Source organism: Gymnogyps californianus, chromosome 4, assembly GCF_018139145.2.
Source record: "Gymnogyps californianus isolate 813 chromosome 4, ASM1813914v2, whole genome shotgun sequence".
Classification (NCBI taxonomy): domain Eukaryota; kingdom Metazoa; phylum Chordata; class Aves; order Accipitriformes; family Cathartidae; genus Gymnogyps; species Gymnogyps californianus.
Genome location: NC_059474.1, coordinates 31,305,867 through 31,319,574, shown reverse-complemented (window position 1 = coordinate 31,319,574; position 13,708 = coordinate 31,305,867). Strand labels below are relative to the sequence as shown.

Here is a 13,708-nt window from a genome sequence, read left to right as displayed (position 1 = left end):
CATACAGATGAGGAGCATGGGCATTTTCTTTTTTCCTTTTAGCTGGAAAAAAACCCCACAAAATCTATAAATACTTTTAGCTGAACTTTCTAATTTTCAAGACATATACACTGATGTATAACCCAATGAGTTTGTTGTTGTTTTGTAAACCGTCATGTGAAATGTCAAAACGATGCATGTCTTTGAACATCCGTGCTATATTTTGTTTCTCTGGTTGTTTGCATCAGCTGATGGTGGGATATACCTAGATATGTTGTACTGAAGTTCATTGCAGATCATTATTGCTGTCACGAAAAAATTCTTCCACCGAGCGTACACTTATTTATGGCTGTTTGATATTTATGTATATAAAAAAATCCCTGTTCCTGCTCCTACACTTGTTCTTAATATGGCACCTTGTGGTTCGCACTGCCAAAACCAAGATTAAAAATTCAAGAAAATGAACTCTTTCGCTAGTTAACCCATTTCCTTGAGTAATTTCTGAGCATGCATACTAACTAGAAAGCAGTAGGGACAAAAGAAGCAGCTATAAGATTATAAAATAAAATACGTAAAGCTATTAAGTGGATAAATAGGTATGCATTTATCAACAGTATGTGTGTCAATTTAAGGTATGTTAAGGTATGATAAATATTTTTCCATGCCCTAGCATGTCTCTTCCATTAGTGTTATGGTTCAAGTAGCACCAGATGTGTACTGAATAGTGCCATTAAAAGGGTAAACATAACAATTAAAATGGAAAGGGAGGGGGGAATAATTTGTGTGAGAATTCATAGGTTTGGGGTTTTTTTGCCAATTAAATATTGATTATGCTGTTTTAATTCTCTGAGACATGTTTGTCTCATAATAAAAAGAAAAGCAGTATGAAGGCTCCTTTTCTGTAAAAGTCAGTTCTGTAGGTTCTAAGGCCTTTGTGAAAATTGATTCTGTTTCAAAATCACTTTTATCTTGTATTGATGATTCCTGTCATAAAATATAGAGTATAGAATGAACACGCGTGTCAGCCAGTCAGCAGCACCAGTCATACTTTTTTCTTCAAAGTGCCTTCTGAGATTATTTTTTAAAATTATTAATATTTTTTATTTTTTTAGGATAAAGGGGAAAAAAGCAGCTCTGGAGATGGATGCCTTTTAGGGCATGGCGCTTTTGTCCTTCACCTGGTGGGACAGAATGCAGCTTTGTGTGACTGCACATACCATATTAAGGTCTCTAAAGCTCTGGCTGCCAGTGCTTACTAGCATTGCTCTGCACTGGTTTACATTAAAATGTTTTGGACAAAACGTTGGCAAAGATCAGAAGCATATTTTGCCTCCTGAGGTGCTTGGATCTGTTACAATAAAGCAGAGTGACCCTGGCAATAAATGAGTTGTTCAGCACTGATTAGCTGCTTTATTGTTGAAAATCCTACTGTGTTCAGCCACCAGGTTTTGATTAACTGCGTTGCTTCTGGTTCTTTCTGGACCATTTCCACATTGGCCAGGCTTGGTACTCTGGCAGCAGCTCCAGATGAACTATCTGAGCTGGTTATTGGCCAGTGTGGATTCTGTTTCTCATTGGGAAAAAAAAGCAGGCTAAACACACTGAAATTGTATTACTGAGAGCTTCTACTTGGCTAATACTGCCTATCATCATCCTTTGAATTTGTAAACAAGAAATTTTTGAAAATTATGAAATACTGAAGAATTTCACTGCTTATAATTATAAGTAGTAGACTGATATTCATACAACCCACAGATAAATGCTACAGATCTTGGCCCAGCTGGCAATTTCTTTTGAGGATGCTCAGTGCGGATGCAGAGTTGCTTCAGATCCAGGATTTGAAGACTGGAGTTTAATGTGCAAGTTTGGTTATGCTCCTCTGTCTGGTATCTAGTTCAGGAACATGACCTCAGTGCCATTTATCTTTGAATGCAACCTTCTGCCTGAATATTTAGGCATTTCTCTGAAGTTACCAAGTGAAACAAGTTCTTTCCATGTTACTTTGGCTCTGTTTTCCAATATCATACTTGTTCTTCTAATTACGGGAAATGTAAAAGCACCTGTACTTGTGGTTACATAATTCAGAACGGTTTGTTAAAGGCATGAACTTCAGCTTTTATTTAGTATAAATCCTTTCTACTGCAGAAGCCAGACTAACTTTTTTTTTTTTTTTTTAATTCTGAAGTAGGATGGCTATATGGACGAGAATGAGCCAATGAATCAGACTTTTCCAGTTCTAAAGTGGTGATTGTCTGTGTCCTAAAGTGGAGATTGTCTGTGTCCTGTGGACTGAATGCATTAAGTTCATTGAATTTTGCCTCTATTTTGGTGGCAGAGCTTTTCAATTCCGTGTCCTTTGACTTGCCCCTCAGTGTTCAGTATATTTGTTCTGACTGAAAAGTTATACTTAGGTTATGCTTATTCTCCATCCCACTCTTACTGCTTTGGGATACCATTTCAAAACAGATAACAAAAGCCTGATCAATTTATGTCTTTTGTGAGATCTGATCGTTGGAAATTCTGGTCCGTCTTATTTGTTGATATTTTTTTCCCCTCTCCTTACAGCTCTTCTTGCCAGTTTCTTGCATGACATTGCTGCTGTTTACTGTTCTTTTAGTTAAGTCTAAAGCTCTTCTGTAAAGTTTTCCTCCTTCAGTCTGGGAACCAAAATTCTGAGCTGTTCCAGCCCTTTGCATATTTAACTCAATTCCAGGTTTTCTGTGCTCCTTGAGGCATCTGAACTAAGAAACTAGCTTACGGCCTTTGTACAGTCTTGTCCTTTAGAAATCAAAAGCCTTAAAGACATGGTTTGGTTCTTTCGATTCATCTAAATACTTGATTCACGATTACTTGTTCAAGGTTGTTCTTACAACCAGTACTTCTGTAATGCCCTTGTTACTCATCAAAACTGAAGTACTACGTGGTCTTGCTTCTTCTTGTTTCAGTTATCAATTGATAAGGAAGCATCAGCTTTCAGAACCTGGGGTCTGATTTTGCTTAGCAGCCGTTGTTTCTCTCACCTACGTATTGGAAGTTAATCTACATATTTCTCCTAAGTCCTACAGGAATCTCTGTTCAAAATTAGTCTCTGTGTACGAATCAGACAGTAATTCTGCAGTGGAGTCTGTCATACAGCTCTTAACAGTCTTTGTTGAAAACCTACTCTTTTTTTAATGTAACCTTATTTCTTTACAGAAAAGAGTGGGAAGAAGAGAAAGGACAGTGACAATTTTTAGTGCAAAGATTAGAATGACCAGGATTGGCCAAGATACTTGAGGATTAGGCATTTTAATGACCTAAGCTGATCAGGAATTTTGGCTTTCTGGATCTTTGAAAACAACACTCTCAAGAAAACATTTCATTATAGTCTCAGAGGAAAGAGTATTTTTCCATTGTCAAAATCCATTACCTACTGTCATTAACTTCAGCGTTACCTTGAAGTCTGGCAGGACTGTAGCACAAACTGGTAGAAGGAAAGAGAAGACAAATCTAATTATGACAGAGGGGAGAAGACATTTATTTTCTTTTTAAGGAACAACATCTATATGTAATGAATGAACAACAGAGGAGACTGGAGAACCTTCTGCTATTTCCTACTGCGTATATGTAGCTTAGTGGGAAAATAACGGCTTTTGGAAGTGTGAATCCTTATATTGTATATATGTTTGATTGTAGAAATTACTGCACAATCAGATGCCAGTGAGATTCGACAGGACTGGAAACCGACATTCCTTAGTAATGAAGAGTTCACACAGTTAATGTTAGAGGTATATTATTTCTGGTTTTCTGGGAGTAAAATATTTCCTCAGAGGGAGTCATTCCATGATGAAATTTTTCAGTTTGATGACATAACTTTTTATTTTCATATTTTAATTCTAACTATATGTTTTCATGAAGATAGTCGAAATTCCTATGTATGCAGTGTAATGCAAAAGAGTTTTCCTTTTAACTGCATTTTCAATTACATAAAACATTATAACAGAGCAAGTCCACAAATGAACATATTTATTGTCAAAGTAAAGTGGATATTTTAAATTATCAACATAAGGAAGGTACTAGTTAAATAAAGAATTGCTGTGCATAAATTAAAATCTTAATTATAAAAGAGGCTCAACACATCCATGTAACTTGTGAGCAATGAAGTGTTTAATTTGTTTGCTTGCTACGCTTTCCAAAAATGGTGTGTGAGCATTACTTTGCTAAAGAAGATTACATGAGTAGTTGGATTACTACTAGAAATAAACTTTCAGTATAAGCTATCATTTCATTGGAAATGAAGATAAGTCATTTATATCTTGTTAGTGAAACAATTTCTAATAATAGTTAAATGAAAAATATTAAAGTAAATGAACAAGCACTTTTAATTTTCATTCCATAGTTAAACCTTTTCTTTGAGGCACAGATTAAAAACGTAAAAAGTTCTGATTTTCTGTAGTTAAAAAATTTTCAAAAAATCCTCTGTGGTGAATTTCCATATTTTTTCCAACAAGTTCGTGAAGTAGTTGCTTCTGTTTTTCAAGTTTTTTTGTAGCTGTTTTTGATGTTTCTCAAGTCCTTTTACAAAATATGTGTCCGCAACTGGTGACTGTAAAGCTAGAACAGTATGATATAACAGATTTTTTCAAAGATGTGAGCTTTAAAATTTCCTATTTAGAAATACAGTTCTGTCATGCTTTTATGTTTGGTGGTGTTCAACTAAAAGATAATTGTGTTATGTACAGTGGAAATAAGTTTGAGTTAAGTAGAAGATATGGCAGTCAGAACTGTATTTCACAGTTTTCAAGTCTCAATAAAATATTGCTACAAGTTTCTTTTATTGAGATTGGGAATATTGAGATTTTAAATACTGAAATTCATTGATTTCACCACCTCTTTTACTTGTTCTTCTCTTAGTTTTTCCACCTCTTCTTGCTTTTGTCTCTAGCTCATTTTTCTGAGTTTTCTGATGTTTAAAATGATGGTGGAATTAAAAATAACAGGCAGGCAGAGTGGGAGATGGGGGAAACTGTGGCTAGCTGTATATGGACTTGCTTCTGAAACCACAGATTATTTAAGAACAGAACAATATGGGAATTGTAATGCTTGTAGTGTAAAAGCAAGACTAAGAAGTTTTAGTAGTGAAAGGCATTCTCATTTTTACAATAAACTAAACTAAAATTGGTCTAAATTATTTTCCATGTTGAATATAGCTTAACATTCTTAATATGCTCTGTTTCTTTTTATTTAACTACTCATTATGTTTAATTTCAGGCTCTTGATGGTTTTTTTTTAGCAATTATGACAGATGGAAATATAATATATGTGTCTGAAAGTATAACTCCCTTACTTGAACATTTGCCAGTAAGTACAAATTGCTTTCAGTAACATATCAGTTTGTCTATGGATGGTGTTCTGCTATGAGTACTAATTAATCGTTAGCTTTTTTGGCATTATAGAACAGACGTATGCTTTGTTCTAATGCTTCTGCTTTTTCTTCAGCACAGCTCCTTCCTACTGGTCTGTCTTCTATATTAAACATTTCCTTTGGAAACACAGAATGCAGTCAGCACTCTGTTAGGCAGGATTATGAAGTGCCAGACTAGCATCAGTTTCTCTTCAACATAACTGAAATAACACAGTTGACTGCAGGAGACCCTTTAGAGTTCACAGCTATCACAGCCTCTACAGTAGAGTCAGAAGAGTATTGCTGAAGAGCTATATCCTTGGAATTTTTTTAAACTACTTTTTTACTCCTTTCTTCCCAAAGAACTCTTATAAGAAATACATTGCTGCTGGTTCTGCTTTTTAAGCTAGTGTCGCGGTTTAACCCCAGCGGGCAACTAAGCACCACGCAGCCGCTCGCTCACTCCCCCCACCCAGTGGGATGGGGGAGAGAATCGAAAAAAAAAACCCTCGTGGGTTGAGGTGAAGACAATTTAATAGGACAGAAAGGAAGGAAAAATAATGATAATGATGATAATAATAATAATATTACAATAATAATACTAAAAGAATTAGAATACACAAAAAAAGTGATGCACAATGCAGTTGCTCACCACTCGCCAACCAATGCCCAGTTAGTTCCTGAGCAGCAATCCACCCCTCCTGGCCAGCTCCCCCCAGTTTATATACTGGGCATGATGTTCCATGGTATGGAATATCCCTTTGGCCAGTTTGGGTCAGCTGTCCTGGCTGTGCTCCCTCCCAGCTTCTTGTGCCCCTCCAGCCTTCTTGCTGGCTGGGCATGAGAAGCTGAAAAATCCTTGACTTAGTATAAACACTACTTAGCAACAAGTGAAAACATCAGTGTGTTATCAACATTATTTTCCTACTAAATCCAAAACACAGCACTATACCAGCTACTAGGAAGAAAATTAACTCTATCCCAGACGAAACCAGGACAGCTAGGTATATACTTTGGGTTTTATCACGTTCACTCATCTTTAATCTTGGTGGCATTGCTCACTGGTAAATTTAACATTCTAGTTTTTGAAGTTACCTTTGAATAATGTTATTCTGAAATGAGGCAAATTAGTACTCAAAAATGGAAACAATTGATAAGTGAAACAGTGAGTTCTTTTCTAGAAGAGAAGGACAAGTTACTGTCAAAGGTTAGTTGTCCTACTGTGATAAGAGTATTTGTGAAACTTGGAGTGGCATATTTAAAAAATGATTCTGCAAAACACAAATTCCCCTAAAGTATGCATGGTATCAGCCTGAGAATTTTGAAAAATGTACAGGTAATTGTGATTTTTTTTTTTTTTTAAAGTAGAATTTACCAAGTTCTCAGAGGCACGTTTGTTCTTTGCTTTTAGGTGTGATTTATATATTCTAAACACATTCTGTGACCCCTCTTTTCTGAATACTTAATCAAATGCATTTATGCATATAATGAGTTGTTCAGTTGTTCAATTTTATTGCATTCATCTCTATTGTTCCCAGTTTTGTGTACATAGTTGCGGAACTGATTATGAAATGTATTCATAAAATCAATTGCAATTGGATATCATTATTGGTAACATAATAACCTATATGATGTAGGGAGGGGCTGTCTTTTGTTCCAGGATACCATTTCAATGTATTGGATTCCACCGACAGGTTACAGTGCCCTAGAACAACACCCTATAAATTCTAATTAAAATGCTCCTTTACTTGGAATTGTTGCATCCCAGGGAGGTTAATGCAAGCTCCATTGTACTTCAATGTGCATGTATATCTGCTGCGTTCATGGTGTTTTTCATTAAATGGTTCACAGTGTCAAAATTAAGACAGATCAGCGTGAGATTTTTTTCTTGCAAAATATTCATGTGTATTCCAGCAGGTGGCTTTGTTGAGTCAGTAATGTTCTTCTGAACTGTGGAATTGTTTTGCATTAAAATAGTAGGCTTTGTGATGTTGTACGTCTTGCATTAGTTTAATGCTTATTAAATCTTTTTCTTTCAGTCTGATCTTGTGGATCAGAGTGTATTTAATTTTATCCCAGAGGGGGAACATTCAGAAATTTATAAAATATTGTCTTCTCATCTGCTGGAAGGTGATTCATTGACACCAGAATACTTAAAATGTAAGTAGTTATTGAGGGTTAACCCCGGTAGGCAGCTCAGCCCCACACAGCCGCTCGCTCCTTCCCCCCAGTGGGATGGGGTAAGAATCAGAAGGGTAAAAGTGAGAAAACTTGTGGGTTGAGATAAAGACAGTTTAATAGGTAAAGCAAAAGCTGCATGCACAAGCAAAGCGACATAAGGAATTAATTCGCTACTTCCTATCGGCAGGCAGGTGTTTAGCCATTTCCAGGAAAGCAGGGCTCCATCACGTGTAACGGTTACTTGGGAAGACACATGCCATAAGCACAAATGTCTCTCCCTTCCTCCTTCTTTCCCAAGCTTTTACTGCTGAGCACAATGTCATATAGTATGGGATATCCCTTTGGTCAACTGTCCTGGCTGTGTCCCCTCCCAGCTTCTTGTGCACCTCCAGCCTACTCGCTGGCGGGGCAGTGTGAGAAACAGAAAAGGCCTTTGCACTGTATAAGTGCTGCTCAGCAATAGCTAAAACATCCCTGTGTTACCGATGCTGTTTTAGTTACAAATCCAAAACACAGCACCTTATGAGCTGCTATGAAGAAAATTAACTCTATCCTAGATGAAACCAGTACAGTAGTTATGTTAAAAATAATCTGCTTTGTATCACATGTGATCAGTTCTTTTCTTCCAGTGGTATTTAAGCAGAAACATATGGGTGAGCCCTGAAGAACAGAAGCACTTTTTTGTGCCCCCCCGTCCGTCCGTCCGTCCCCCCCCCAAAGAGTAAAATTTCCAGTGTTGCATTGCATTTCACTCTATGACTTTCCCATATATTAGGAATGTTTGTCTTGTTTATATAGCTTCTATTTAGACAGTTGTAGCAGTTGGCAAGAATAAAAACATAGCAGCCTAATGGGGTTTGGAAGTGCATGCTTTAGTAAACTTAAGTTTAGGGCAGCTGCTTCTTTAAAATAGCTCTAGTTTTCAGGGGTTTTCTATGTCATTAGCATTCAGACCCTTCATGTGCAAATTCTAAAGGAGTTCTCCTTTTCTGTAGGTTAGTTGATATCAGGCTGGTTAAAAGCAGAGGCTGTAGCCATTTGTAATCACAACACTTACAGTATCTCAATAAATATGCAGCTTAATTATTCCTGCTTTCCATTTCATGTTGCCTCTGCACTTCATTAAGCATGTAGCCTATTAATTTGTTTATTCTTTTCTCAGCAAAAAATCAACTAGAATTCTGTTGCCATATGCTGCGAGGAACAATAGATCCAAAGGAGCAACCTACATACGAATATGTAAAATTTATAGGAAATTTCAAGTGCTTGAATAATGGTAAGTCATTTCAGTGATGTTAGAGTGGAATATTTAGGCAGCTTCACAGCTAAACAGGCTTGGGACCATTGTGCAAAACTTAATGATGAACTAAAATCAGTCTTTCAAAAGAAGAGCTTGAAGCAGAGTTATATCGCTTCTATATTGTTTTAATGAAAAAGAAGAAAAACTGCCTATCAGGTATTATAGGTCTGTGCGTTTGAATGCAAAATGTAGTAATTATGCTTAATGCTTTCAATTAAAGAAATTAGTATCTTGTGAAACTTTTTTTTAAAAAAAATGTAAGAGAAATTTAAGCAAACGCTTTAAAATAAAGAGCCTGAATTTAGTTAAGCATCATCCATACCTAAGCAGGTGACTAAGTAACTTGAAGATCAGTGGTACTGAGTACCTGCAGTTCTCATTATGCAGTGAGCTGGGAAGTAAAATGTAGGTTTCCCCCCCATTTCAATTCTGTGCTTTCACTGACAGGAGTTAACACTCAGATGAGTGGACAGGCCAGTACAGTTTTCCGCACTGAGTTCCTTCTCCCTTCCATTGAAGTTATTTTTATTAGTTATGTACTAATATTATTCCTCTGTACTACATCTCTAATCTGTTTGGCCAGCCTGTGCTGACTAATTACTTGAGAGGCATATTTATTTGGTCAGCCAGACAAATGGGTTGTGCAGTGTGGTCAGTAGTAGATCTTCATAAAGATCACCCCCAAAAATATTATCAAAACCAGTGTCTTGTAAATAAACCTATGGTTTTTTAAGTGATACCAGTATTTTTCTCACAAAATGGGGAGAAGTTGAGTCTTAGTGCCAAATGCAGGTATGTAATATTATAGGAAAGACAAGAAACAGGCCTGAAAAGGCCAAATATGGTGCTAGTCTTGGAAAGAGGAGGAGTTGGGAAACTGCAGACGGTTTCAATTCAATATCAGTTGCAATTCAATATTGGGAAATATTCCAGAACAAATAATTAAACTGTATGTGAGCTTCAGGAAGCTAGCAAGGAATTGAATAGCAACCATTGTGGATTTTTTGGGTAAAAATAGCATCGAATCAATTCAGTTTCCTCTACCAAAGAGTAACACTCTGTGTGGATTAGAGGACAAAGCGCAAATAAATGATGGACTTTTTTAATATGCTTTTGACAGTTATCATGTTCTGTTCTCACAAGCGTGTAAGGGAAGCACATGTTAATTGAAATTGCTGGAGAGTAGGTGCAGAAACTGGTTGGAAAGGTTACCAATGTTCACTGTCAAAATGGAGTTTTAATGGACTTCTGGATTTGATCACTATTTTCATTAATGTTATGAATAATAGAACATAGTTTGCAGTCATGAAATGATGCAAGAACACTAAAAACAAGATAAGAATTCAGCCTCAAATTTAGAAAATAAATTATTTTGGGGGGAAAAAACCAGACAAATTGACTAAGAACAAATGCAAGTTATTACATTTAGGAATAACAAACTATATGAACAGGGGAAAAGCTTACAGTCAGCTAGATAGCAGTCCTTTAGAAAAGGGAGTTACTGTGGAATGTAAACTGAACATGACCAAATCACCATGACCAATCACCAAATTGTGAAAATGCAAAAGCCTTTCTAAAATACAGTCTAAACCACATGAAATAATCCCACTGCACTTCTTAGCATCCATATGTCCTCATCCGGTTTTTGACACTGTTTGTCGGGAGTAAGTAAAGCAGTTGGAGAGAGTTCAGAGTAGAGCAATGAAAGCAATCAGAAATTTAAAAATAGAACTTACAAGGCAAGATAAACTCTGAAGAACAAAGGAGAAGAGAGAAGATAAAGAGGAATGAAATTACCTGTTTTCTTTCTGATGGAAAGAGCAAGGAGCTGTAAGCTTAAATTGCATGAAGAAACTTCAGTAGAAGTTCTGATCTAGAGTTGAACTAGAACCAGTTAGGCTTGGAAGAGCCTGACAGCATTTTGGAGTCACCATCATTAGAGCTTAGTAAAGATAAACTAAATTGAGATCTGCTGGAAATGAAAGATAAGGTTAATCTGTTTGGAGGTCTAGTCCATCCTTTGCCCCCTTGTGATTCCATCCATCTCTGTGATTCCATCCATCTCTGTGATTCAGTAAGTGGAATTTGTTTGTTCTCAGCTCGGTGTCCTGATTCTTTCACGTACATAGTTGTTGTGCCTTTGATTGTTCTGTTACTCAGTATGTCTTCAGCTTGTGTCGTTTGAATGTCATGGAAGCCTAGAAAAGAAATACTTACCTCAGAGTTCAAAAGAAAAAGTTAGCAAAACCGGATACAAAAGAGAAATTTTAAAGATATTTTTGAAGAAGGTGTATTCCAGTCATTTTTAGTAGTTACCAAGAAGGATTAGAATTGTTATTAGTTTCTTAAAACTGCTTTGTCAGATAATATCATATTAACTCTAATTTTAGTTCTTTGAGAAAGTTACTTGATGGTTGTGTTCCCATTACTTCTGTACAACTACTATTCCTGTGTGTATGTGTATATATTATATGTAGCATTTTTTGTAATGCCTGTTAAGTTATAAGCAAACCACGTTAGATAAATATTGGGCCATTTGTCTTGTGATATTACTGCCATTTTCCTCCATGCTGATATTGTAATCTGTGTTGACCTCTTCTGTATCTTCCCTCAGTTCCCAACTCAGCGCACAATGGATTTGAAGGAACTATTCAGCGATCACACCGGCCTTCATATGAAGACAAAGTTTGCTTTGTAGCCACAGTTAGATTAGCTACACCTCAATTTATCAAGGTATGTACAAATGAAATCACTTTTGTATCATTGTTAAATGTACTCTGAACAGGAAAACTTCAGAGAGAATGCACGGAACGTTTCAAATATTATTAATGAAAGCCGTAAGAAATTTTATTATATGAAACTGAAAGTGTCTGTGTTTCTTACTTCACACACAAATAGGTTAAATGTTATGTGAAGCATCAAATGAAGCTGTTATGGTGAATGCCATTTCTAAATAGTCATACAAAATAGTAATATGCAAGAAATAAATTTAGAAGGAGTCCATAGGAATATAATTTAGCAAGCTTAACTTAAAATGAAAGTTAACATCGAGATTCCACTTTCACTGGAGAAATTAATAGTTTTAGTTGAAACTTGGATGTGAATTTTATGTTGCTGATAATCTTGCTGTAGTTTGACACAGAAGCAAATCTGGTAGGGCTTAATGAAAGTTTACATTACTTGTCAGTAACCAAGAGTTGGGTTTGAGGTAATAGAACTCTTTCATTTTGTTTCAGTACTGTTATTCAGTAACTCGGTTGTTTAAAAAGAACATTTTGCTTAACTGCTAATGTACAATGAAGATATCTTTCCAAGTTTAGAATTGGATGTGTATGAAATTTGTAGTTTACTAAGTATAATCCCATTCCTCACCAAAATCAGTCAAAATAAATACTCAGGATACAGTACAGGATAGTCTGTGATTGTGATTCAGATTATATGTTTTATACAAATATATTAATCAAGGTACAGGATAGTCTACTATCTAACATTTTTTTTTGCAATTCAGTTGTAAAGAAATGCCATGAAATGTATATGGCACATGGTTAAGCTGCTGTCTGTCGTGCAGAACTCTTTGAACATTTAAATATTCTGCCTGTAAGTTGAATGCACTGGTGTCTTAAGCTGAAGGTTGTTGGTGGTAGCCTCTGAAGACATGATCTATATACTTGGCACTTTGAAAGCATAGTAAGGAGCCGGTGGACAAATCATACAAACTTCTTCAGTTCTGGCAGGCTGAATAGGAATTGGATCTCTCCAGACTGCATGCCAGAGAGAGTTTGTTGTTTATTTTTCCTGAAGCCGTGGAAATCTTTCATCTGACACTTTTCTTCCCATGCAGGTCTAAATAATGTTCTTCCTGTTATGCCTACAGTTGGTAGAGATGTTAAATGTGTGATTTTTGCTTCATGAAATACTTCGGGAAAGAAGACCAACCCGGCACTATTTGCAAATATTTTTGTCTTTTAAATTCTGACAGTTTAGAATGTACTATAGTAAAACTTTTGTGCTTCCTACTTCTGGAACAGGACATTTGAAGTTGAGGAACATCCATTTACGATCTTTCAGGCCTCTCAGTCTCCTGAGGGTGAAAGCCTTCCAGATTATACTCTGGCCAAAGTTTCATTCCTCTACCTGAACTTCTGAGCCCCTAGTGCCTAAGGAAGCTTTCATGTTACAGAGGTTTTAAGATCCTCTCAAGGGTTTCAACTAGTGCTGTTCATCTGGGAAATCTTGTGAGGAAAACTAACATTCGAGTGAAGACTTTTAATCTGACGATACTTGTTTAGACTCCTTTGATACTTTCTGTCATAATTGAGGCTAGCATTGACTAGACTCTAGCAAATAAGTGTTATGTCAGGAACCTTACCATCCCAGTAACTTTACTAACAGATGTGTGATGCAGCCAATAATGAGATGTGTATTTGAGTACTGGATAGCCTTATTTAAGGTAGAACCTGCCTGCTTATCTGCCACTTTTTATTTCAGATGGTATATGATTCTGGATTTTTTTTTACCTAGAATGTCATTTCTCAAGGATATACAGTGCTTTTGCAGAAAGCCATAGTATTCATGAGAATAATCTCTAAAAATGCACATTTTTATTTTCTGCTTATGACCCCACCACTTTTGTAACAAAATATGCCACAAATTTTGCTCCCCAGTGAAGGGATTTGGCTCTACACATTCTTTAAAACATTTGTCGTGCATTTTGGCTGGTAAATGATTGAATGCCATCAAGAAGGCAGGATTAATCCAGCCAGAAGGATTCTACCAGAATACTTTTTGTTACAAATGAAAGTCCTTTCTTTTCTAGATGCCTTGTTGACAACTTCAACAAGATGCCTTGTTGAACAAGAGAGCTT

At 36.2% G+C, this 13,708-nt stretch overlaps 1 protein-coding gene across 1 annotated transcript in view; it reads left to right on the top strand.

Annotated features, from left to right (window-relative positions):
- Positions 1-13,708, top strand: part of CLOCK (clock circadian regulator) — a 63,682-nt gene that overhangs the window by 35,680 nt on the left and 14,294 nt on the right. The window contains exons 7-11 of the mRNA XM_050895773.1: positions 3,655-3,746; positions 5,230-5,319; positions 7,402-7,522; positions 8,706-8,819; positions 11,458-11,576. Coding sequence (XP_050751730.1) covers positions 3,655-3,746; positions 5,230-5,319; positions 7,402-7,522; positions 8,706-8,819; positions 11,458-11,576 — 536 coding nt within the window. The remainder of the gene's footprint in view (positions 1-3,654; positions 3,747-5,229; positions 5,320-7,401; positions 7,523-8,705; positions 8,820-11,457; positions 11,577-13,708) is intronic.